Source organism: Exserohilum turcica, assembly GCF_000359705.1.
Source record: "Exserohilum turcica Et28A unplaced genomic scaffold SETTUscaffold_10, whole genome shotgun sequence".
Lineage (NCBI taxonomy): Eukaryota > Fungi > Ascomycota > Dothideomycetes > Pleosporales > Pleosporaceae > Exserohilum > Exserohilum turcicum.
Window position 1 is genome coordinate 1010661 of NW_007359915.1, and position 24470 is coordinate 1035130.

Below are 24470 nucleotides of genomic sequence, written 5' to 3' on the forward strand. Positions count from 1 at the left end.
CATTGGCCTGAGTAGGTGGTAAGCCTCTATCTGTTAGTCGATTAATATAGGCGATTAGGGCCTGCTCCTGCTGTGGGTGGAGGAGCTGCCGTTTTTGGCCACCTATCGCGCGTGAGGTGTGTAGGCCTTGGTGTCTTCGGGTAAGCGTAGATCGAACAACACTATATTTTTTTGCAATATCTGTATACGAAAAAGGCTCATCAGGTCCTAGGGCATTAATAGCTGCAAGCGCAGCCTCAATATTAGCCATGGTGGTGGGGATACGACGCGTTGAGGTTGAGGTGGTTGTAAGGCGCGCGCGCACTTTGTGGTCGCGCGCACTTTGTGGTGGGGCTAGTTAAGTCTACTCGCCCTAACCCGGAACGAGACCAGAGAAGTATAGCCGACCCCCGTGTAACACTTACTTAACTTAGTTATCTAGATACCTACAGGACAGCCAGAGGTTGCTCAATTTAACCAAAGGAGACTTCTTCCCGCTCTTCTAGAGGTCCTGGACCTCTATATTCAGGCCTTAACTTATTAAAAGGTCTTTTAAAGCCACCAGTATACAGCCAGCCAACCTAGACGTTGTACTTAAGAGGTTTGCCAAAGAGGCTTCAGATTCTAAAAGCAGCCAGTCAGTCCTCTCTAGAGACGATTAGCTCAAGCTTAAATTAATTATACACCGTAAGGTGAAGGATTAGAGCAGTAAAGACGTTAAGAAGCTTTAATAAAGCTTATACTACATCTTAGCTTAAAATAGTATACTTTATAAGGAGATTAGAGGCCTTAGGCAGTCCCTAGCTATTAAGAAGAGGCAACTAAAGCAGTTATTCGCCCTCTAGCTTAATAAGGACGAGGTTTACTATAGGAGAGCTAAAATATAGTCGCCTAAGAGTATACAACGATCCCGCGATTGTTAGAAGGCATAATAATAACAAGCTAAGCTTAAAAAGCTTTAAAAAGCTAAGTAAGCTAAGATTAAGAAGGCAAATTATAATTATAAGCTTTAAATTAAAGCTATAAAGCGTGTTAAGTAAGAGAAGGGTTAGGAGGAGAGTAGAAAGTAGAGGGCTGTAGAGCAAGCTAAAAAGGAGCGCTGTAGAAGCCTCCGCGACGCTAAAAAAGCTATATAATTGCCTTAAAAAGGTAAGCGCAAAGCTTTAAAACCTTATAAGCTAGCTACAAAGCGTTAAAAGCGTAGTAGTGTTGCTCTAGCTATAGTAAGAGCCGCAAGAGGTGCACTAGCTGTTATACCGCGTAGTCGACGAGACTGACTAATAACGCCCTCTAAAAAAAAATCTAAATAAGCTAAAACTTTTATAGGCCTATATATAGTATAATCCTAGCTTTACGCAATTTCATTACGATTTGTGGGGGCTATACAGCCTCATCTTTTTAATTATATTGTTGTTGTTGGGGTGTCCAACTGGCGACCATGACCATCTGGCGCACGGTCACTGTAGTACCCTGACCTGACAGGCATAATCGCTCCGCTGCCGCCTTCTCTCCTTCTCCCATTCGACACGTCTCCCTCAACACCACAATGCGCGTTTCAACAGCCCTTCTCCTCGCCCCAGCGCTCTCTGTTGCTGTCGCCGAAGAGGCGCAAGTCCCTCTTCTCGAAAGGGTCAAGGGCTTCTTCAACAAGGCGACTGCTGCTGTAGCTGCTGCATCCTCGTCCATCTCGACGGCCCCCGCTGCCGCCACGGAGAGCGCCAAAGTCGAGGCCATCGAGGTTATTCAGCACCCACTGACCCTGGAGACGTGGAAGGATGTCCTGACAACGGATGCGCAAAACGTCTTGGTATTCACCACTGGAGGCAACAACACTTGCTTTGGCCTCTGTGAGAACGTCACCAAGGCATGGAACGTACGTATATGCGTCGCCATGGACCATTTCTGATGCTGACGTGTACCCAGGACTCATTGCCGTACATTGCCGCAATGCCAAATGCGCCTAAATTTGTATACCTGGATTCCGAAGAGCAACCCGTTCTGGCGAATTCGTGGTCGATCCACGCCCCGTCGCTGTACTTCTTCGAGATGCAGCCTGCCGGCGAGACTCCCGTCGCGCGCTACACGACGCTGAACCGCACGACGACGACGAGCGAGACAATCAAGGAGCTCATTATTGGCAACGAGATCCTCAAGATTGAGCCTTACTGGGGCCATTTCCACCCGTTCAACGGCACAATGCAGACTTATAACCTTGCATTGCCCTACGGCTACGTGACGTATGGTTTCTCTAAGATGCCCTCGTGGATGCCGATGATCATCATCTCCTTCATCAGCAGGTCCTTTATGTAAGCACATCAGCTCGACAATTCAGCGCGCGCGCAACATAACTAACGCCCCCTTGTAGGAGCAAGCGCATGGCCGGACCCACGCCCGCTGAGGCGCGCGCCCAACGAGCGCAATAAATCGGTGGCCATGTTTGACGTGTCTGTTGGCTTCTGCGCTGGGCGGATATACCTGATTGGAGCATTGCGATGCTACGTTTTTGGAGAAGACGTCTATGATAGAATGCAGGAATGTTGTAGCGAGACCATGTAGTGAAATACAGCGAACGTCTTTTATGCAATGTCGCTTTGCCTTGGGATATATGTGGAAAGGAAAAGACAGTCTTAGGTAGTTGAGAAGTAGAGACAGCAATGTTATGATTGAAGAGTTAATTGGGGGATGAATTACACACGATGCAATGCGATGCGATGCGATGCGACGCGACGACGCCAAAAATGCAAAGCGTATATCGACAAGGGGAATCAACAAGCCTATTTACATACACGACACTTTCACGCCTCGGGGAACAGCTCCTCCTCTCCAACCGTCAAGTCCGCTGCACACTACTTACAATGGTAGGTCCATCATCTTTTCTCGGCCACTTTTGCTCGTCGCATTTCCGCTTGGAATGATAATTTCCTTGCCCACGACCCCCTCCTCCTCTTCCACGCCAGGGAATATCGCCGCCGCCGCCGCCACCGCCGTTAGCCGCACCAGCACCAGCACCGCCACCAGGCCCTCCACGTTTGGGCCGTCCATCCTGTCCGCCGCGTCCACGGCCAACCTGAAACTGTATGCGAGTAAGCGGGTGCTCCACCCAATCAATGCCTTTGAGGCCTAGGTTGGACTTTTCCCAACCGCTCAGTTTCCACGCCTGATACAAGCCCATGAGGCGCTGCTGGTCGATTTCCTCCTTGCCCTGGCCCATGGAGCGCGTCAATTTGAGGCCGCGAAGTTCAGGTACCCAGGCTTTGATGTACTCGCCATGCTTGTCGTAGTCGAGGGCCTGCTTGACGGGATTAAAGACTCGGCCCTGTCGTGGGTCGTTGCCGACGCCCGCCACGTATTGCCAATTTCCCCAATTACTCGCCGTGTCGTAGTCGACGAGGAAGGATTCGTACCACTCTGCGCCGACGCGCCAGTCGATTTTCAGGTGCGACGACAGAAACGAAGCGACGTTTTGCCGCGCGCGATTCGACGTGTAGCCCGTGACAAAGAGCTCGCGGTTGGATGCGTCGATAAGACCGACCCCGGTTCGGCCGGAACGGAAGCGTTGAAAGGCTTCTAGTGTTTTTGCAGGGTCGTCACCTGCACCCCATGATTTCTTGAGTGATTTCCATCGGTGTTCGCGGGGACCCTTTTCGTCTTTTTGCTCGCAGCTCTGGATGCCGTAAAGACTGAACATTTTGTATCCGAACTTTCGCATGCAAAGACGCATGTAGTCTCGCCACAGCAGCTCGAAGCGGACAGCAGCCGTGCCTTCGTTTTCGCCTTTGCCGTAGCCTTGGGCCTTTTCGCCTGGTCCCCGTCCTTCTTCAAAGTCCAGCATGGACCAGTGGACTTGTCGTGCTGTGATATGACCCTGCGCAAGGTAGGCCGAAAGTTTGGTACTAAAGTCAAGGCCCAGCATGCCGTTTCGCGTCGATTTGTAGGAGCTCATTGCGCCTGTTGTGATGAGGTGTGATATTCGCTCCAAGCCCGCCGTCTCGCCGCCCGAAAAAGGGTGCGCTGATTGAACGTCCGCCGGCCATTGCGGTGGGTATGTGAGGGTGTAGGTTGGATCCTTTTCCAGCGGAGTGAGTAGCGCCTTCTTCAAGCCGTCGAGTGTCGACGGGATGGTAAAAGGCGGGGCTTGGGGCGGTATGCTCGGGGGCAGCGGGGGCAGCTGCTCAGGGGTGGGGAGGGTATTTCTGGGCCGGTTGCGCAGTGGCTCCAAGCCCTTGCGGTATGTGGTGTAAACGTTGGGCAACTTTGAAATGTTGTCGTATGGCAGATCTCGGCTATTTTGAGTTAGCAGAATTACTCTAGCTTTACGTCATTGTCTGCAGCGCATTTACTTACTCGTCAACGTAGTATTTCTCGTCGTCCCAGACCTTGAACTCTACGCCGTGCTGCTCGGCGAGTTTTCTCAGGCTCGCCTCGTCGCCCTTTTCCTCTGTGGCATCCTCGCCCGTGATCCACAGGCCGCTGATTACACCGTCATTGTCGTCTTGACTGTACCAGTTCAAAATATCAGAAACCACGTCGGGAATTTTTCCGACACGCAGTTGCAGGGCGGACCCGCACTTGAGAGCGGCAATCCTGGTCTTGAGATTCCAAACGCCGTCGGCTATGAATTTTGCGCGGTGAGGCCCTGTTCGCCAGACACCGGCATGCTGGCTCCGCGCCTCGGGATAAGGCGACTTGTCGGATGGGGAAGAGAGAAAGCCCGAGACTTCGATCTGGTTGGCCGGGAAGATATATACCGGCAAGAGGTGGGTGAAGGTTGCGCGGCCGTGCTCTGAAGTCAGCGAATCATCGCGATGCCGCCGATCGGACATCGACGATGAAGTTGAGCTCGGACGGCTGGCAAGCAACGAGGCCGAGTAGAAGACGGGATTGTCAGAGAGGCGGACATCGCGGCGCAGAATGTACAAGAGGATGCGAGGGACCCGGGGGGACATGCTCGGGGGCTCTGGGCTGTAGGCGCTGAAGGCACGGGTCGAGCAAAAGGAGCAGAGGAACAAGTCGCAGGTGTTGCACGGCGGCCAGGAACAGCTACGGCGTAACATCAAGGTTACGAAGCATGGAGGAGGCGGAGAGAGAGAGAGACTCGCAGAGGCATGGCGGGTGCCAGCAAGCCAGAGGGGGAGAACAGGAAGAAACAAACGACTGGCTGGCTGGGTGCGTGGTTCAGGACGTCATGGTCCGATGGAGGGTGACAATGGAGCTTCACATCGAAATTTCTAGGGCACGAGGCGGCTGGACACTAAAGAGAGGCCTAAATGTCATCTGTCAGCCAGGGCCATATCAGGGCAGACCCCACCGCAAGGGGTGCAGGTGGTCGACACTGAGGAGATCCGGTCGAGATTGGTGATGCTGCAGCATCGCTGGCCAGGGGGGGTCATTGGGGGGGTTCATTGGGGGGGGGGGTGTTATGACGTTTGGAGCCGGTTTAGCGCGCCGCCACCGCTGGGCCCTCTTTTGGCTGCAGGGTCGCCAAACGAGCGAGTGCGAGGCGAGTGCGAGCAATGCTGAGCGTGCGAGCGCGCGACTTGGGCCGGGCCGAGCGTTCGACGCCGCCCGCCCTCCGCCATGGACGCTGCGATGTCGCGCTGCAATCGAGCACCAGCGCGATCGCGAGTCCTGCCATGCCCGCGCCAGCCCGCCTGCGGTAAGGCCGCACGACGTTTCTTCACGATGACTCGACGCCTGCCGCTGCACAGCTGCCCGTCCATGCTGGCGCCCTCCCAAGCGCCGCCCCAAGTCAGCCGCCCCCCGTCCTGATCTGATCTCGATACTCGTCGATTTGGAGCCGAAATCGTGTGCAAGGTACCACCAGCCATCCAGCCATCCCACACGTGCACCGCGCCCAAATTGGCTGCCCATCACGACACCCATCTCTTCCAAGCCTGCCAGTCACCAGCTGCCAGTTGCCCGTTACCCGTTGCCACGCACGCATCCTCTATAATGCCGTACCACGTCTCTTGCAAGCCCCTCTCCATATGCTGCACAACAACACTGTCGTGTTCCGGCAAACGGGCGAGCATCGAATGACCGGCAGTCAACAGAAGTGGCTGCGCATGCTGCTGGCTGTCATACGGCTTGCGGCGTCGTGGTCGTGGTCGGAGGTGAAGGAGGGGGGGGGGAAGTGGGAACCTCTCCGACCACTGCACGATATCTATCTTGCATCAAATCTTGCTCGTCACTAGTGGGGCGCCCTTTCCATTTCCGAGACAGGACTGCAAACCATGGAAAGTGGCCCTGAGCAACATGGGCAGCTACCAAGGCACACCACCTCGCCTTCACACCCATCCACCCATCCACCCATCCACCCATCCACCCTCCTACCCTCCCTCCTCGCCTTGCCTCCAGCCTGAAACCGGACCCTGAGACACCTGAAATATCACAGCTGCAGCTGGCCTAGAACTGTTGGTCTCGTGCCACGCTTCCCCGATTCACTGCAATTGCCTGATCGGCTCTAGCCAAACCCTACCTGCACATCACTGCGTCACACATCTACATACATGCTTTCGCCACGTCAATCTACACCTCACCTCACCCCCTCCTGTTTGAAACTCTGCCTGGACTAGCAAAACTCTTCAACCCCAGACAAGTATACTGCCCTTCTTGGCGCATTCTTATCAGCCCTGGCTTAAGAAGCAACATGTCATTACTATGGGGCCAGTAGACAGCAACCTGATTCATGTGAACCAAAAAAAAATATTCCATTTTTTTTTCCTTCTCGCCGACAACCCACTGGATCGGGGCCGGCCATCACTGATTTACACCTCGCATTGCCGACGATTTGCAAAACAAGTCTACCACTACCGCATACCGGTTATCCCTCCCCGCCTCGTCACTGCAACGGCTTCTTAGCCGCCTTGCAGATCAAGACGACCATGTCCACTAAATACGGCAGTAGCGGTAGATCTGGATCTTCGTCGCTAACACACGGTTCGGTACACGCCATCCGCCGACGACCGCTGCGCCTTGTGCTTGTGCTCTTTCGTGAGGCCCTTGCTCGCATGCTGCTTCTCGACACTCGGGCTCGATCCGGGCTGGAACGCGGCCAGGTCCACGGCATCCGTCTTCATGAGCATCTCGGTTACGCTGCAAATGTCCGTGACCAGCCTGTCGATCATGTCCAAAGACAGAGACTCTCTGACGACTACTCTAAGGATCTCCGTCTTCTCTTCGTTCGGTGGCAGCGGATAGTCTGTTGTTTGCGGTTAGTCAAGGGGTTGCTTCAATAGCTCCAGCCGCGCTTTGCTTACTGGGAATAATGTACTGCTTGGCACGCATCAGGTTGCTGACGGCTTCTTGCTTGACGTGAGGAAAGTCTTTGTGGAACTGGTCGGTAAGACAAAATGCCACGACTGGCAGACCGGCGTTGTAAGCTTCGCTCGTCGTCCCTTCTTCATACTGCTCTTTGCCCGGTTCGTACTTGAAGTCTCCCTTTTTGCGGTGAATATCGCTGACGCAGCGGTACCAGCCCTATGTTAACATCAGCAACTGTCAGAGGTCTGCCTGCAGAAGCATTCTTACCGTATGCTCCAACGCTCTGCTCAACAGACGAGCATTTGCAAGAGTGTTCTCCATGATGCTGCGGTATCCCGTGAAGCCCAGATGAATCAAGTTGTAGTACTGTGCAATGACCTGTGCACCCGGTCGGGAAAAGTTGAGTGTATACGACTCTTCAGTTCCACCTAGATAGTGCAATTCGAACACCAAGTGTTTGGGTAGATAGCTCTCATCGCGCCAGATGATCCACCCAACACCAGCATACACGAGTCCAAACTTGTGACCACTGGTGTTTATCGACTTGACTCGTGGCAACTCAAAGTTCCACTTCTGGCCCGCCTTGGCATGGGTAAAGGGCGCAATGAAGCCTCCTGACGCTGCGTCAACATGAATCGGGATGTCGACGCCAGTCTTCTTCTCAAACTCATCCAAGATGTTTGAAATCTCCTCGACAGGCTCGTAATGTCCAGTGTAGGTAGAGCCTAGAATGACAAAGATACCAATGGTATTCTCGTCGATATTCTCCTTGACGAGCTTGGGGTCAAGACGGTATGAGGATGCCTCGCTGACAGGAAGAATGCGGGCCTCGACTTCAAAATACCTCGCAAACTTCTCCAACGCGACCTGAGCATTGGCGCCCATGATGATGTTGGGCTTGGAAGTGTCTTTGCCCTCTGCCATTCTCTTCTCTTGCCATCGGCGCTTCATAGCCAGCCCACCGAGGTGGATGGCCTCGCTGGACCCCGTGGTAGCCGATCCAATGGCCTTTTCGCCCTTTTGCGCACCCCACATATTGGCAATAATCGACACACAACGGGCATGCATGTCCATCATGGCTGGGTACTCGTCGGCATCCGACATGTTCTTGGACAGGTTTTCAATCATGAGCTGCTCGGCCTCCTTCTCCATAAAGGTGCCAACAAACGAGGCGAGGTTTAGACTTGGTCGTCCGTCCAGGTCAAGCTCGTCCTTGAGTAGCTGGTGAACAACGTCGGCGGGTGCGCCATCATGCGGAATTTTGAATTTTGATAGCTCGGTGCCAGCAGCGTACCGGCTCGAGTAGGGCGTGACATGGGAAGTTGCTCGATTGGCGGCATGACGTCCACCAGCCTTGTGTATGGGGTGGTCCTTGAGCGTCTTCAGGAGCTCATCCGTGTCAACGTGTCTTGCGAGTCCGGCCATGATCAGAGGCTGTCGAGGGAGGAATGGGTGTCGAGGGGTTTAGTTTTGCTGTAAATCTTGCATCATTCAAGCAGAGGTATTATAGTAGAAATACATGGAGAGCGGTACACGTCAGGATACGAAGAGGCATGACGACACAATGCATCCGTTCGTACCCGCCTGTTTGCACCAGTGAACGTGGACATGGAATGGATGCCTCCACCTCCGTAAGTGTTTGCAAAGCTTGACCAAAGCTTGTCAAAAAGCCTGTTTTGTTGACCACAGCTTTAAAAAAAGGCCTCATGGCCAATTACAACGTTATTGCCGGGGTCCACTTGTCGTAGCGCTTGACCCAATGTCTGGTACGCGGTATTTTGAAGGCGGTAGTCTGAAAGCGTGACAGGCCTGGAATTGTGCCTCAGTGAGAGGACGCAGTTAAGCTGACGCATGGTGACGAGTTGGAAATAACGTCACAGTTTCTTGCCGCGTAGATCGGTGCGTCAAGATGAAGCGTTGATTGCAGCCGTAGCAGCAATGCATCTGCTGTGTGCGAAGAGAGAGGGAGAGAATATAGCTGCGAGGTCAGTCCTTCAAATAACCATGAGATCAACATGCGATACTTGATTGTCGTTGATCCGTAGCCAAGAGTCTGTACATGTGCATGTAGCTAGCGGTTGCCGGGTTCCTCGGAACGTGTGGCGTGGAGCAGATGTTGAGAGCAAATCGGATGAGAGCTGCAAATCCGCTCCAGCCTAGCCAGCTAGGCCGAAAAGGGAGGCGGTCGACTCGAGCGCGGTATCACGTGATGGCTGTTTCACAGGCACAGGCCGCGGCCTCGAATGCACATGTGCATGTTGCACCACGGATTTGTATAGATGAAGCCCCCACCGAGTTGCTTCGCCACAGCCAAGTCGAGGCGCTACTTCGAGGTGCTGCTCGACACAGGCGCTGCTATACGCTGGGGCGTTTAGAATGACGAGCTGCAAGGGTATCGTGACGTAGCGCCGGCCGTCTTCGAATCATCTTACCCGCCACACTGACATGGCGGAACGCGGGGAAACACTGACTGACGCGTCCTCGTTTCTGCTGCAGCCTAGCAGCAACTGCGCGGCCTCGCCTCAAGTACTCTTATCTCCTGCGTCGCCTTGGACACCTCCTTTGTCCTCGTTCAGCTTCGGTTGCGGACCAGCGCCTCAGATAGTACAGCCACTACTTGTTTGTTTTTTTCCACGCCCATCCAACAAGTTGATTGCAGTCGATTAACTCATCCGCTGCTTACTCGGCTCCGCATAGCGTGGGTCATTGACCGAACACCAGTACCTCGCCTCCCCCCCCCCCCCCAACCAGCAGCACCTGTCTACCACTCTCATCACCTCCATTGTCCCGCCAACATGCGGCTCTCACGCGTGGTGCCCGTTCTGCCCCTGGCCTCTGCTTTCGTTATCACTGAACCCAATGTATTTGCAAACATTGAGAAGTCGGGAAGGCAGCTTGCCGACCATTCTCAGAAGGTTCTGGACAACGCCCAGGGCGTCCTTGACAGTGCATTCAGCAAGGTCAAAGACACTGCAAAGGATGCATACAACAAAGTCCACAATGCTGGCTTCGACGCCGAGGCGTGGTTAGAGAGCGCCCAGTTCGACGGCTTTGAGCATCATCATCGCCCTCACCACGGCCCGCCCCATGGCCCACACCATGGCCCACCCCATGATGGCCCACCCCACCATGGTGGCCCTCCTCACCATGGCGGTCCTCCTCACCACGGCGGTCCTCCAAACCGAACAGTCTACGAGCTCATCAACGAGAGCAAGTACACAACAAAGCTGGCCAAGCTGATCAACGAGTACGATGACATTGTTGAACTGCTCAATGGCACTGCGGCCAACTATACCATCTTTGCACCAACAGATGAGGCCTTTGAGAAGATTCCCAAGCATCACCCTCAGCCCTCGAAGGAATTCCTCAAGGACCTCCTCCTATACCATGTCGTTGACGACTTCTACCCTGCTGGTCGTGTTCTACATAGCTACACCATCCCTACGCTGTACACAACCAGCAAGAACCTCGGACATGCTCAGCGTCTGACTGTCAAAGTCTCACTCAAGGGCCCTACCATCAACTTCTACAGCCGCATTGTAGCCGTCAACATCTTTGGCACCAACGGCGTTGTGCACGGTGTCAGCAGCATCCTCGTGCCTCCTCCCAACGTCGCCACCATCATCAGCCTGCTCCCCGGCGAATTCAGCACGCTCAACCTTGCTCTCGAAAAGACTGGCATCTTTGACCTGATGAACAGTACCGAGTATGACCACAATGGCGGTACTTTCTTTGCACCCAGCAACTCTGCTTTCACCAGGCTTGGCCATCGTGCTAACGCCTTCCTCTTCTCCAAGTACGGTGAGAAGTACCTCAAGGCTCTTCTCGAGTACCACATTGTTGTCGACCAGACCCTTTACTCTGACGCCTTTTTCGATGGTGCCAACAAGGATGGCGCTAACAAGAACTACGCTGCCGACAAGGATGATGGTGCTGACGAGTGGGACGATGATGGCGAGTGGGATGAGGATGACGACGAAGATGACGACGAGGACGACGATGACGAAGAGTGTGACGACGAGGATGGCGATGCCCACCCATCTCGCTACCACTACGACCTTGCTACCCTGTTGAAAGACAAGTACCTCTCAGTCGATGTTGGAAGCTGGGGACCTTTTGTCGAAATCCGAATCAATGGTTTCGCGCACGTCACTGTAAGCGACGGTGTTGCCAGCGATGGTGTCATCCACGGCGTTTCTAGCGTCTTGATCCCACCCAAGACCGCCAATGGCGAGCAAATCTTCTGGCAGGGTGAGGAGATTGATGTTGATGATCTCAAGGAACGTCTTCAGCCTTTTGTCGACAACATGGAGCTGTAAGCATGCATGACACTACCCATCTTGAACTAAGCAGACGAACGGATCATATAGCCATCGCGGCACTGGACAATCTTTTCGAAATGTTTCCCCTTTTCAATTAAAGCCTTGTCTTGAGTAGAAACACTTCCTTCACACTACGCACGTATTACTTTGATATAGCATATAAATACCACTGTTGAAAATCACATTGCATATCCACAGCATGTCAACGTGATTATGATAAGCCGAGCGATTGATCTCGTCACACTGAACGCTCGCATCCAGAGGAAGTTTGGTTGAGATATAGGTCTATGCCACGTACTCGAGCCCGACAGCAAAACACCAGGAAAAAGAACAGAACATGCCAAGACCCGGCTCTACGAGAAGTCCTCGCCACCCTCCTCAATCGTGTTCTTGATCCGCAAAAGGAGCGTAGTCTTCCACTTGTCCAGCTTACTCAGCTGGTCGAATTGGAATAGCTGCACCATGTATCAGCACTTGCTTTGCCTCCACTTGCTCTACAGTATAGCCATCATCACATACCTTGTCGGCAAACATTTCCTGGTCGCCATCCTGCACGGCAGCCGCAAGATCAACAAGCAGCGCATGCTCCCTCTGCTGCTGGAAGCTGGGGTCGAGCTCCCTGTATCGCTCAAGCGCAGCGTTGACACCGACCTGGTCGCCTGTGCAAAGCTGGCAGATACCGGCTTTGAGGAGGTACTCCTTGACCGACCAGCGCATGAGGTTGTTAGCAATAGATGCCTTTGCCACCTTCTCATAGAGCTCAATCGCCTTGTAGTAGTCTTTGCCCTCCAAGGCGATAAGGTCAGCCGTTTTGAGCCAGAGCTTGTTAGCAAGTGCCTGAGAGTGAGGGTTAGTTTTGGCCAAAAAGTTAGGTAATGTTTGGGTAGTAATTACTTCGGCATTGTCCTAGTCACGTGTTAGCCTCACAATCCTATCTGTTGCTTGATGGAACATCTAAATATATCGAGACTTACGCTTTCGTACCAGCCAGCGGCCTCTTCGTAGGCTGCTGCTGCACGCATTTTGTCGCCGAGCTCGACTTCGTAGAGCTCGCCGAGGTTCTGCTTGTGAGTGGCGGCACGGCGGAAGTTGCCCTTGCTGCAGTAGTGTGCGATGGCCTTGTCTAGACACCTTGCTGCTGCTTCCGGGTCATCTTTTCGGTAGGCCTCTGGCATTGAATTAGTCATGCGGATCCAGGGCAAGATTTTGGTGGCCCATACTAAAGGCATCTGTAAGAGTGTTTGCCTCGTCATCCGGCTCGTTCAGGTGTTGGCGTTGAACTGATGCTGCTTTCTCAAAGGCCTCACCGGCCTCCTTGCCTAGAACCAGTTAGTATTTCAAGACAACTGACATAGGTCATGTTCTGTTCCGTGTTGTTGGGGCTTCTGCATCCTACCCATCTTTTGCATCCGGAACGCATTTGCTGCGGCGATGAACTGCTCTGCAGCTGCCTCGTCTGTCACGTGCATCAGTATTCCGGTACTCATATGCTATCCGCAGAGCCTTACACTTGTCTTGCTTTCCTCCAAAGAAACTAAAGCCTCCAGACGCCTTCTGCAGTGATGTTTCTGCCTAATGGGTCACCTCAATATCAGTTATCTGCTTGGTGGCTGAGCCCAGAGGGGAGGCCCCACCTGTCGCATCAATGCTCTTGGGTCGCCTGCCATGTTTGCTAGACACGCGGTATGCGAATGCTTGAGTGTACGAGAAGATGTGTATGCAAGAAGAAACTGTGTAGGCAGATGTAGGTGTTGAAACTGGGTTGTAGACAGGTGGTGGCTGCGCTTGCTGTTTCAACGAGCGATGACGACCCATGCCTACGTTGGCCCATGCCCGACCCCCGCCGCGCTAGTGCATTGCCTCAACCTCCCACCTTTACGACGGCACCACTCACGTTTCGCCTCAGCCTCACCATCCAACTGGGGCCGCCGATAGAATCAATTGGACTACTGCAAAACCTCATCTATCCGGAATAATCCCGCAAGCTTATCGCAAAAACCTTCGTGCGGGTTCAGAACAACCATGGCGTGCCGCCGCGCGTTTGCGACTGTGAAGCTTTGCAGGCCGATACACTATCTGCAAATACGGTCGTTTACACAGTCCCCCTTTCGACTAGACAAGGGGTCCGAAGAGCCTCAACAGCCACAAAAGAATGTCGGCATCCATCCCGACGAGTTAGAACAACTTCTTGCAGAGCCCACCTGGTCGGTCGAGTCCCTCCTCCCACCAAAGACACGCGCTCCCGACGCCCCGCAAGTCACCTCGCAACAGCTCCACCACCTACTGCGATTATCGGCCCTTCCACCGCCAGAGACACCAGAACAAGAGAAGAAGATGCTAGACACACTGGCAGCGCAACTACATTTTGTGGGCAAGATACAGGAGGTGGACACCACTGGTGTAAAACCTCTGCGGGCTATACGTGATGAGACTGCAGCTGCAGAAGAGGAGCAAAAGATCACATTAGAGACGCTCAAGGATGCATTGAGCAAAGAGAAGGTTGTAGGACGTCATCATAAACGCTTACAGCGAGACACTACGCCTGTCAACGCAAAGGAAGTTGAAGAATGGGATGTGCTGGGCTCAGCCGAGCGAAAGGCAGGCAAATATTTTGTTGTCGAAAGCGAACGACCTCAAGAATAAGCCGCTCAAAATTGGATCTACCAGGATCAAAATATACGGTTTAATACTATAAACTGGTTTCGGGATAAGTCAACAAGCACATGCAGCATATTGCTACATCTGGAACGACAGATCCATGCACCGAACGCCTCGTAATAGCCGAAAATATAGCATCTGGAAAAGACCGACAACCCTTGCAAGGAAATGAAGATGAGAGGAAACAGTACGCCCAACCAACCAAGGCCTCTAACTCCTTACTCAAGAGGTGAACTTGAATTGTCAAGTAGCCAGACCGGAGAACCAGAACACAACCCCAGTGTATGAAGCATTGCCCGAAGAAACATACTCGATTGCGATATGAAAATTCTCATCGTTGCGTAGACCAAAGATCAGCTTCCTTGCTGCATGTCTTACAGCACCTGACAATCTGCCTCTCGACACCGCATTCGCAAAAGGGCGCTTCAATGAGTTCAGCAAGCTCTGGTGTCGACAAACGGGCAACTCGGGGTGTTGGAGGAGGTGTCGGCTCTCCAGAGAGCTGAAATGGTGTCGTTTCTCCACCAGACAGTGTCCTGCTTTGCTCCGTAGCCGCATGGATGATCGCTGGCTCTGGTCTATTAATGGACGAATGCTTGGCAGAAGTCACGTGCGGTCTCGAGTAAGATGCTGCTGCCCTTGTTTTTGGTGCGGCATGATACGAGACGTCTTGTGAGCAATTTTTGGAAGAGTACTGGGTGTGTTCCACTGGATAAAGGACGAAGTCGACATAAGGCTGCGTTGATGGCTCGACCTTGCCGGCAACCCCGGAGCGACGACGAGATTCCGCAATCCGAATCCCGGCTTTATCATGGTACATTGTCTGACGGTAGCCATGATGTTTCTCCCAATGCAATGGATGACCTGGAACTGGTTGGACTGATGGCGTTGGTGACGACGACGGCATGGTGATAGCTCGGGCCAGCCACCAGCATCTAATATAAAAAAAGGAGTTGGAAGTGTTACTCTATGGTCTAGGAAGAACCTTGAGGCTATTCCGAGCCTTGAGAAGAGGTTTTGTGTGCAGAGTGTGTAGAGAGGGGAGGGGAGAAAGGAGGGATAATGTGGGAGGTGGGCGGTGCGAGGTATAAGTGTGCAAGCTCAGCACGCCAAGACCAATCACACCTGACACACCCCGGGCTCTGCATCCACCACTATTCCTCTCGGTTGCCTTATCAAAATATCGCAATCGACTCTAGAGCTCACAGCTAGGCCGGAGACACTGGAATTGTCCATTGGAGTCCAAGAGTGCATGACTTGGAGGGGCCCAGAGCACTTTTTAGGCACTTCCACTTTGGGAAACCGGAGTGCCAGTGTGCTTCTACATCAAAGTTGTAGTGAGCATCCAACACATGGAGTGAGGCGGGTTTGAAGCCCATGAGACCAATGGGGAGGCTTAGACCGTTGGATGCATCGGGTTCTGGAGCTGTCTGTCTGCCAACGTCGTCGTCGCCGGCTGCTCCTTCACCATATGGGGCCTATGGCTATGGTATCCGTTCCAAAAGGAGGTTTTCCAACATTTTACCAAGTCTCCTCATCGATCTGCATTACCTAAAACATCATTTCTAGGCTGTTGATAGTCTCTGAGTAGTAGTGTGTGCGTGATGTAGGATATATCAGAGTCGTGGTGGGTTGTCCGGCCAGCCAACTAGGCAAAGTCCCTTCCCCCCCAAATCCACTACTTGGCACATTTTCCCGCGTAGTCCTCCTCAAATCCTCAAAGCTTGTGGGGAAAAAAATTCATTCATGATTTCCATGCACACATACATACATACATGGGGAATAAGTGTACTGCATTTTCTCAATAAACGTTCGTTGTAGCTGCTGACCGGAATCGTCAAACTAGAGCACACACACACACATGGCGGCTGTGTGACTCCTTCGGCGTCGATCGACGACTGCACGTGACATATCCATCTCCCACCTGCATCGCCTCATGCTATTTCCTTCAGTATAACCCCGTTTTTTTATCGTCTATTCGGAAATGCACTGTTTCTAGAAGAGGTAAGAATCTTCCAAACTTGGAAAACATATCGCCTTTTTTTTGGTGGTGCTGTGGGACATTACACAGACACACACGTGCTTGTGGTGGAAATCAGGCGTCCAGCGTGCGACGCCTCCGTGTGTGTGTGTGTGTGTGTGTGTGTCTTTTACTAGGACAGTTTTGGCCTGGAATTTTGTTTTCTTGAGCAGCTTGCAGCTTGTGCATGTTTACCCCCCCTGTCTGATGACGTGCACAGCAACAACATTCATGGCTAGGCTCATCTACGTAGGTGCATGTTAGCAGAGTTATCACCACCACCTATGTACTGCCACCAGTATCACGAAGCAGTGCTTCTCTTTTCTTCAAAGTGGAACAGGTCAAAAACAAAAAAAACACATGTCCAGGCCTATACTATAAGCATTGTGTTGAATACACGTGGAATTGGATATATCTACAAGTCCAACCAAGAAACCTGTCTAGTACATTTGTGATGCGCCATTGTAATTCATATTTTCCTTTTTTTTTTGAACTACTATGCCCCCCTTCCCGGAACAGCCCCTACTTTGTTTCCCCAATCCCCTTGTTCATACTCAATGAAAGACCATTTTTCTGAAAGGATCCGACGCCTAGTAGGGAATACCTTCGTATTCGCCGTATCCGAGTGCAAGGTTCATGTTCTGCAAGCACTGGGTTGCGGCACCCTTGAGCAAATTGTCAATGGTGGCGTTCACAACAACACGCTTTCCAGAGCTGTGGACTGCGAAACCACCAATTTCGACGCCGTGCTTGCCGGAAATGTTCTTGACGAGCGGTGACTCTCCGACAATCTTGACCAGCTTCTCACCAGCATAGCGGTCCTGGTACAAGTTTCGGATGTCACGAGACGTCATGGTGCGGTTGAGCGGAATGGAAATTGTGTGCTGCAAAACACGTCAGCATTGTCATGTGTCAGACGAGACGAAACTTACGTGGATACCCTGGAACCAAACAGCAACGTGAGGAATAAAGGCAACATCGATGCCCAGTTGCCGTGAGATTTCCTTCTCGTGAATGTGGTCGGTCAAGCTGTACGGAATGAGATTGTTCTCGAGGTTCTTGACGTCGTTCTTGGGGCTGGGCTTGGTGCCTGCTCCAGAGTAGCCAGAAACACCAAAGACGGTAGGTTGACCGCCGATGAACTCAAGGAGAGGGGCAATACCAAGCTGAGCAGCTGTGGCATAGCATCCAGGGTTTGCTATCCGCTTAGCGTCTGAGATGTCTGAGCGGTTGACGATTTCTGGTAGTCCATAGGTCCAAGTGTTGTCAAATCGGTAGTCAGCACTTAGATCTACAATGACCGGGTCTTTGCCGCTCTCATTGATTGCATCAACGAATGGCTTGCAAACACCGTTGGGAAGAGCCATGACCCAGCAGTCTACCTCTCCGTTCTCGGCCATCTTCTTGACATCTTCAGCTGAGAGGTTCTCATAGGTGATCTGTCGCTTGGTGTAGCCCTCTAGCTTCTTGCCAGCAAGCTCGCGTGATGATACATGGCGCAAGTCCATATTGGGGTGCTTGTTAAACAACTCAATCAGGGCCTGACCTGTGTAGCCTCGCGCACCAATCAAAGCGACCTTGGCGGGGTAATCCCTGCTCTTGTGCTTGATGCCATACGGAGGGTTGGGGTTGGTGGTCTCCAATGAGCGCTTTGCAGTAGTGGAGAAGCCTCGGGCTGAAGCAGGCGCAGATCTGTTTTGCCTGGAGATGCCAAGTCAGCAATTGAAATCGACAGGGTTACTTCTTTTACGTACCTCAGAGTAGGCCTCGCAGACGAACCAGCCATGGTGGTGAAGGCGCGAGTCTGTTGGCCTTGCTTCAGGCTTGCTACAAAGTCGGCTGCCCTCCGGAACTGGGCGTCCAAGCTGTCCTTCAACATGCTACGGCCCTGCTTCTGGTAGCTCTCGAGGAGCGAGAAGATTTCCGAAGACTCGGCAGCTCCCCACCAGCAGAAGATTTCCTTGTCACGACGGAGGAAGCCATCAGTCTTCTCCAGATGCCACTTGACGTAGTTTTGTGACTGGTCATCAACGATCCAGTAAAGCTTGGGGTACTTTTGCTTCATGCGCTGGAATACCAGGTCGTTGAGGTTGTTCAAGAATGCATCCTTGGTCATGCTGAAGTGAGAGAGCTGAGCAAACTCTCCCTCTGCAGTAGGTGGGTACACGACGGCAACCACACCCATGGAATCATCGTGAAAGACCTCGAATGGACGGTTCTTTAGGTTCTGGATGTATCGGTTGACAGCATCGCTTGCCTCAGCTCCCCGGCTCTTTGTGATGCCTTGGGCCAGGGCTGAAACGTCCAAGTCCTCAAACTTACTAATTTCCTTGACGCTGCCGCCGTTGCGGATTAGAGTTCCACTTCCCGTGTGGGTGAAGAGCTCCTTTCCAAGGTTCGAAGGGTGCGTAATCGCTACACTCGAAGTGCGCGGAAGGCCATCGAGGAGCTTCTTTGCCTCTACAATCTTGAGCTTCGTGCCGTACTTAACCCACGACTGCTTCATGTAGGTGTCGTACTCGCCCTCGAGGTTGATGTGAGGAATGAGTTTGGACTCGGCGTTGAACAAGCCTCCCTTTTCCGAGAGGTAGATGACCTTGAGGGGCTGGAACTCGCGCGCCAATGCTGCGGCAGCGACGTCGGCGTTGATGTTGAGAATCTGGCCATCCAGCGTCTCGCCCATGGAGCATAGGATGGGAAGCTCCTTGTTCTCCAGAGCATCCATGATCTGCCTCCGGTTGACGTTGGTAATGTTGCCAACGTACTTCCACTTGTCCTTGTCCAGATAGTCGGCCTGCAGCGCACCGGCCGTGATGGGCCGGGCAGGGACGCCCCAATCCCTCTTGAGGGTCATGACCAGGTCCATGTTGGCCTCGAGGAAAAGCTTGCGGGCAATGCCCAGCGTCTTCTTGTCCGTGACACGTATGCCATCAATAAAGTCTGGCTCGACGCCTCCCTCGAGCAGCAGCTGGTTCATCTGGGGGCCGGCGCCATGGACGATGATGGGGTACAGGCCAATTGCATGCAGCTGCTGCAGAGCAAAGCAGAGCTCCTCGAGATGGTCGGTGAGAATGGCACCGCCGACCTTGACGACGGCGAATTGGTGTGGTGAGACGGAGCGGAACTGCCCCAGATACTGGTCGACTTCGCGGCGGGAGCTGGAGCTGGCCAGCAGGTTGAGGAAGGCGGCGTAGATGGACGAGTTGCGGCCATCCTTGGACGACGAGTACAGGCGGGCGGGCGTGGAGCTCGCGACGAGAGCTCGCGGAAGGGCTCGTCGTGCGTGGGGAGCGAGGACGCGGAGCGAGGATCGTGCAGCCACACGGCCGGCTCGTACAATGCTCTGCATGGTGACTGATGGCTCCCAAGAAGCAGAGGCGACTCAGGCCCTGGCCGGCGACTCAATTCGACAACAATTGACTACACCTTGCCGTGACTGGGCGGTGGAGAGGAAGCGGGACCCAGCCAGATGATGACGCCGAGCAACGAACAAAATCTCTGGTGCCGTTATCGCACACGCAGACTTTCCCCAGACCAGGCCCATGCTAGCGCCCCTCGCCCGCGCCCATCGCTGCCCAATCACTGCCGGCCTGCGCGCCTGCTGCGCCTCTCCCCCCCCGTCCACTGCCGGCGGGTTGCGAGTCGCGAGTCGACGACTCTTGCATCGCGATGGGGCGTGCCAGGTACGGGCGATGGCGGCGGCGGCGGCGGCTGCTGGTTGCTGCTCTTCGTCAACCGCATCGTGTTGTGGGGCATGGGTCGCCGGCATCCATCAGGCACAGCAGAGCAGAGAGGGGCGGGCGTCATGGCCATTGGCCGTGTCAGCACTGCATGCAGGCCACACCCACACATCCATCCACGCACACGCTGGCCTTGCAAGGCACTTGGTTCTGTCGTGGTTCGGCCGCCAGGCTAACTCGAGTCGCCCTGCGGGTCTTTGGATACTCGTTATACATGGCACCATCACGTGCAGCCGCTGAAACCCAGAGACAGACAGACAGACAGACAGACAGACAGACAGACAGACAGACAGATTGCACTGCGCGGGGGCCGGGGAATCCAGGTCAATGAGCAATTGGGCTATGGACAAGAAGACAGCTATCCAGAATAAAAGAAAAACTCCATTTGCGCAGCAGGCGATCATGCGCGGAATTGCGCCCATCAGGCATCGTAACAGAAGCAGTTCGTTCCGTGCAAAAGAGTGCTTTCCAGGCGTCCGGCACGACCGTGCAAGTGCAAACAAAGACAAGACGTCCCATCCCATCGCTCCCTATTCGCCGTGTGAAGACAGATCTTACAGAGACTAATGTCGTTGGTCATGGTGCAACTCGTAGCCACTCGCCTCCCTCTCCAGTGGCTCCGTCATCTCCCTCATCCGCGCCATTATTAATGTGTATAGTTCGTGGTATCTCGTGTAAGGGAGTGATTTTTTTTGTTTATTTCTTCGTGGCAATGACTGCAGGCGAGTTAGCACGAGGCGGCACACGGAGCGTTGCCGAGCAGAGCTTACCGGAAGGGACAATAATGACAACGAGCAGGATGATGATGCCCACCACGAGGCATATGCGCATCTTCATGTCCTTCCACCACATCTGCTTGCGCACGCGGTTGGCGCCCCTTCGGAAGCCTTGGGCAGACACGGCAAGGTTGTCCGTCTTGTCCTGCAGCGAGTCTAGACGAGCTCCACGCTCAGACACCTTGTTGATGTTGTCTCGCATGATGCCAACGGTGCTGTCGATTTCCTGGCCTGCACGTTAGCTCATCACGTCACACACCAAACTGTAACACATGCTGGAGCTGCGCAACTCGCCCATGTGCAGAGCAGTTGGCCCGCTGGCCAAAAGCGCAGCCCGGCGCTGCCGCTGCCGCTGTCGCATCGCTGCCTGGGCTAGCGACGCCATCTTGTCGGCGTGCGAGACAGCGACGCGGGCAGCCTAGGCTGCATCGCTTTGTTTTTCTCGCAGCATGCATGGGGAAGATGACGACGTACAGCTTGAAGTGCCGCAGTGCGGTGGTTGCCGTTCTGGCCGCCCTGCTGGCCGGCGGCGCCGCCGCTGGGAATGTAAGGGTCATACGGGGGCTCCTCGCGGTTGGCCATGGCTGGTAATGGAATGCGGCAGAGCAGTTGAGTAGGGTGCTGCTGTTGGGGGGATTCAGAGGGACGACGAGGTGGTGGGTGGGAGGGTGAAGGGTGGTGTGGTAGGGTGGTGTGGTCTGGGGGAGATGAGGGTGCGTAGGGTAGGGACGACCAAGACTCAGCCCGAGCCGATGTGTCAGTCTCGTTTGAAAAGCGCTGAGGCTGGGTATGCCGTGATGCTGGCTTGGCGCACAACACGAGCTCCGGGAATCGCGGCTACGAGCGTACAGATGGGATTTTGCTGCGAGCGTCCAGTGCACTCGAGGATAAATATGCGGTACACTGGTGACGGCATCCGTTGAGCTTTACGCAACGCTGTCTGCTGCGCCACCGTCACGTGACCCAGATGGCCCGCCCAGCCTCTTGCCAATGCCGGCGCCAGGACTGAGCGGAGCGACAAAGAGGCCGCGGCTATCAGCGTGTGCGTATGCCTCGCAGCGTCAGTCGCCAGCCGCCAGCCGCCAGAATCCTTCGCAGCGCAGCAAAAGCGCACGGAAAAAATAAATAAAACCACAAGGCCGCCGCCCGTGCATGCCTGCGGGCGTTTCACGTGGGCGTGCCTTGGTTGCGTCGCAGAGCTGGCCGGCCTGAGGGCAGTGGCAGTGGCAGGGCAGGGCCGGGCAGGGCAGGGCAGGGCCGGGCAGGGCAGGGCAGGGCCAATACGATGCGTGAGAAGGGTTCGGGCGCGGCCCTACCGGCTGGCGACAAGTACGGCTGAGCTATGACGAGGCCTTCCTTTTTTTAGCCCAGAGATGATGGGCAGGCGCCTAGGCAAAGCTTGAGAAGCTTCTTCGCCAGGCCAGTCTCACGGCGGCGGCCATGGTTTGCTTTGCTGCTCCCGCCGCCGCTCCGAGACGCGCTGTGTAGTAGAACAAAGCGTGCATTGCAACGTGCAACGGGCGGCCAGCCTATCACGGCCGGCCGAGGCGACGCGGGCAGAGGCCAGAGGCCCTGTTTCCCCGTGTGCCCGTGTGCCAAGCCGCGCGGCTACCCTGTCTTGCGCTATCCGTCGCTCGTTCAGGAGACTCTCCAGCATTAACCACCGTTTGGGCTTTGATCTTCTTGTCGCCGTCTTTTGCTCTCTGAACACACTCGCTCAATCACACGTCTCTACTTTCGCCAGCCCGCCTGCTGTTCCTCGCGCCCTGCCCTCCGAGCCCGCCCCTGGCCGTTGCGCGCTTGCTCTGTCTGACCGTCCACTCGTTCCACTTTCGCCTTCAACAAACTTCAACGCCCTTCTTCTGCCCTGCCCCACGTTCCCGGCCCTGCCTCTGCTGCGTATTACTCAATCCCAAGCCTGGCGCTTGAACCCCCCGGCTGCGTCCGCCCGCCCACGGCGACACAAGGTCGCTTTTGACTTTTGAGCTCTTGACATGAAGTTTCCATCCGCCCTCGGCGCCCTCGGGGCCTCGAGTCTTCTGCTCGCTGGCGTCGGCGCCGTCGAGCTCGACATCAACTCGCCAGGTGCGACTGTCTCTCGCCTGCTACTGGCCACCACTAACCTGCCCAGACTCCATCAAGGCGGCTGCCAAGGCGCTCGCCCTCAACATGCGGTCCTACTACACGGGTGACCGCCCAGGTGATGTCGCCGGTAACCTTCCAGATCCCTACTACTGGTGGGAATGCGGTGCCATGTTCAACGCCTTCATTGACTACTGGTACTACACTGGCGACGAAACGTACAACGGCATTACCACCCAGGCCCTGCAGCATCAGATGGGAGACGACGGCACCTTTATGCCTTCGAACCAGTCCAGGACCCTCGGAAACGACGACCAGGCCTTTTGGGGAATGGCTGCGCTGTCTGCTGCCGAGAACAAGCTGCCCGATCTTCCTGATGGCCAACCCTCCTGGCTGGAACTAGCCCAGGCCGTCTTCAACACCCAGTACAAGCGCTGGGACACGTCTACCTGCGGCGGAGGGTTGCGATGGCAGATTTATACCTTCAACAACGGTTACAACTACAAAAACACCATTTCCAACGGCTGCTTCTTCAACATCGCCTCACGACTCTACAAGTACCTCGGAAACCAAACTTACGCCGACTGGGCTGAGAAGGTTTGGGAGTGGGAGCGTGCTATTGGCCTCATGAGCCCTGATTACCATTTCTACGACGGAACCGACGATACCCAAAACTGCACCTCTATCAACCATATTCAATGGACCTACAATGCTGGTATATACATGTCGGGTGCTGCCGCCATGTGGAATGCGGTATGTGCCAGCAGACGCCCCGCACTCGTCGAGACATCATGCTAACAACACACAGACTCAGAGCGACATATGGAAGACGCGTCTTCAGGGCGTCATCAGTGGAATCGGCGTCTTCTTCCAGGACAATGTCATGACTGAAGTAGCCTGCGAAAACAACGGCAAGTGCGATGTTGACCAGCGTTCCTTCAAGGCCTATCTCTCTCGCTTCATGGCATACACGGCTGCCGTTGCTCCTTGGACCCGCCCGCAGCTCGACCCCTTGCTCCAGGCTTCTGCCCAAGCTGCTGCCAAGCAGTGTATCGGAGGTGTTAACCAGACGTCTTGCGGTCTTCGATGGATTGACGGCGGTGCCAACGATGGAAGCTTTGGTGTTGGTGAAGAAATGTCTGCATTGGAGGTCATCCAGTCATTGCTGTACCCCACCAAGGAAGGCCCTGTCACAGAGAAGAAGGGCGGTATCTCCAAGAGCAATCCCAATGCCGGAAACACTGCGAGCGACGCTCCCATCGTCTTTGATACCGTCACTACTGGAGACCGCGCTGGTGCTGGTATTCTGACCGTGCTCGTCCTAGTTACTATTCTTGTCGGTGCTTGGTGGATGGTTTCGTAGAGCTCCATACCCATCTGCGTTTGTATATTAGCGATGTGGTCGCTGCATCATGGTAAAGTACATTTTTCCCCCGAGATTAGTACATGGTGTGTTTGGTTTTCGCCGTGCTATTCTTTCTACATGTCTTTTGGTGTTTTGGCGTGCGAGCCAGGTTCTGTAGTGTATTCATCCATATAATAAACACCATATTGTTCAAGTCAAGTTGGAGGTTGCAAAAGCGAGACTGTCAGAAAACCTTGCCTGAACAGGCAATGACAGTGAAGCACT

The 24470-nt window shown here is 54.2% G+C and overlaps 11 protein-coding genes across 11 annotated transcripts; 5 read left to right on the forward strand and 6 right to left on the reverse strand.

Moving 5' to 3' along the window:
* Positions 1–1486: 1486 nt before the first annotated feature.
* SETTUDRAFT_166774 (uncharacterized protein) lies at positions 1487–2672 on the forward strand. Its single transcript, XM_008023393.1, has 3 exons — positions 1487–1852; positions 1903–2285; positions 2345–2672. The coding sequence occupies exons 1-3, from the start codon at positions 1526–1528 to the stop codon at positions 2400–2402; spliced, it is 768 nt and encodes a 255-aa protein (XP_008021584.1). The 5' UTR covers positions 1487–1525; the 3' UTR covers positions 2403–2672.
* Positions 2673–2714: 42 nt separating this feature from the next.
* On the reverse strand, positions 2715–5018 carry SETTUDRAFT_125177 (uncharacterized protein). Its single transcript, XM_008023394.1, has 2 exons — positions 4324–5018; positions 2715–4262 (listed from the first exon to the last, which is right to left on the reverse strand). The coding sequence occupies exons 1-2, from the start codon at positions 4923–4925 to the stop codon at positions 2810–2812; spliced, it is 2055 nt and encodes a 684-aa protein (XP_008021585.1). The 5' UTR covers positions 4926–5018; the 3' UTR covers positions 2715–2809.
* Positions 5019–6705: 1687 nt separating this feature from the next.
* Positions 6706–8667, reverse strand: SETTUDRAFT_125179 (uncharacterized protein; the record flags this gene model as incomplete). The annotated part of the gene is made up of 3 exons (XM_008023395.1): positions 6706–7180; positions 7239–7458; positions 7510–8667. 3 exons carry the CDS (start codon positions 8665–8667, stop codon positions 6909–6911), a joined length of 1650 nt encoding a protein of 549 aa, XP_008021586.1. The 3' UTR covers positions 6706–6908.
* A 1370-nt stretch (positions 8668–10037) lies between these two features.
* Positions 10038–11561, forward strand: SETTUDRAFT_101740 (uncharacterized protein; the record flags this gene model as incomplete). Its single annotated transcript, XM_008023396.1, has 2 exons — positions 10038–11121; positions 11251–11561. The coding sequence occupies 2 exons, from the start codon at positions 10038–10040 to the stop codon at positions 11559–11561; spliced, it is 1395 nt and encodes a 464-aa protein (XP_008021587.1).
* Positions 11562–11917: 356 nt separating this feature from the next.
* Positions 11918–13231, reverse strand: SETTUDRAFT_24983 (uncharacterized protein; the record flags this gene model as incomplete). Its single annotated transcript, XM_008023033.1, has 8 exons — positions 11918–12019; positions 12084–12401; positions 12459–12470; positions 12539–12732; positions 12785–12883; positions 12961–13020; positions 13073–13136; positions 13199–13231. The coding sequence occupies 8 exons, from the start codon at positions 13229–13231 to the stop codon at positions 11918–11920; spliced, it is 882 nt and encodes a 293-aa protein (XP_008021224.1).
* Positions 13232–13586: 355 nt separating this feature from the next.
* On the forward strand, positions 13587–14207 carry SETTUDRAFT_101323 (uncharacterized protein; the record flags this gene model as incomplete). The annotated part of the gene is made up of 1 exon (XM_008023397.1): positions 13587–14207. The coding sequence occupies one exon, from the start codon at positions 13587–13589 to the stop codon at positions 14205–14207; it is 621 nt and encodes a 206-aa protein (XP_008021588.1).
* A 346-nt stretch (positions 14208–14553) lies between these two features.
* On the reverse strand, positions 14554–15129 carry SETTUDRAFT_158375 (uncharacterized protein; the record flags this gene model as incomplete). The annotated part of the gene is made up of 1 exon (XM_008023398.1): positions 14554–15129. One exon carries the CDS (start codon positions 15127–15129, stop codon positions 14554–14556), a length of 576 nt encoding a protein of 191 aa, XP_008021589.1.
* A 135-nt stretch (positions 15130–15264) lies between these two features.
* On the forward strand, positions 15265–15881 carry SETTUDRAFT_166778 (uncharacterized protein). Its single transcript, XM_008023399.1, has one exon. It carries the CDS (start codon positions 15609–15611, stop codon positions 15789–15791), a length of 183 nt encoding a protein of 60 aa, XP_008021590.1. The 5' UTR covers positions 15265–15608; the 3' UTR covers positions 15792–15881.
* Positions 15882–16641: 760 nt separating this feature from the next.
* Positions 16642–19687, reverse strand: SETTUDRAFT_166779 (uncharacterized protein). Its single transcript, XM_008023400.1, has 3 exons — positions 17997–19687; positions 17175–17943; positions 16642–17126 (listed from the first exon to the last, which is right to left on the reverse strand). Exons 1-3 carry the CDS (start codon positions 19589–19591, stop codon positions 16833–16835), a joined length of 2658 nt encoding a protein of 885 aa, XP_008021591.1. The 5' UTR covers positions 19592–19687; the 3' UTR covers positions 16642–16832.
* Positions 19688–20293: 606 nt separating this feature from the next.
* Positions 20294–21411, reverse strand: SETTUDRAFT_166781 (uncharacterized protein). Its single transcript, XM_008023401.1, has 3 exons — positions 21233–21411; positions 20753–20984; positions 20294–20698 (listed from the first exon to the last, which is right to left on the reverse strand). Exons 1-3 carry the CDS (start codon positions 21338–21340, stop codon positions 20679–20681), a joined length of 360 nt encoding a protein of 119 aa, XP_008021592.1. The 5' UTR covers positions 21341–21411; the 3' UTR covers positions 20294–20678.
* A 1127-nt stretch (positions 21412–22538) lies between these two features.
* SETTUDRAFT_166782 (glycoside hydrolase family 76 protein) lies at positions 22539–24397 on the forward strand. Its single transcript, XM_008023402.1, has 3 exons — positions 22539–22843; positions 22890–23593; positions 23649–24397. Exons 1-3 carry the CDS (start codon positions 22753–22755, stop codon positions 24201–24203), a joined length of 1350 nt encoding a protein of 449 aa, XP_008021593.1. The 5' UTR covers positions 22539–22752; the 3' UTR covers positions 24204–24397.
* Positions 24398–24470: the final 73 nt, after the last annotated feature.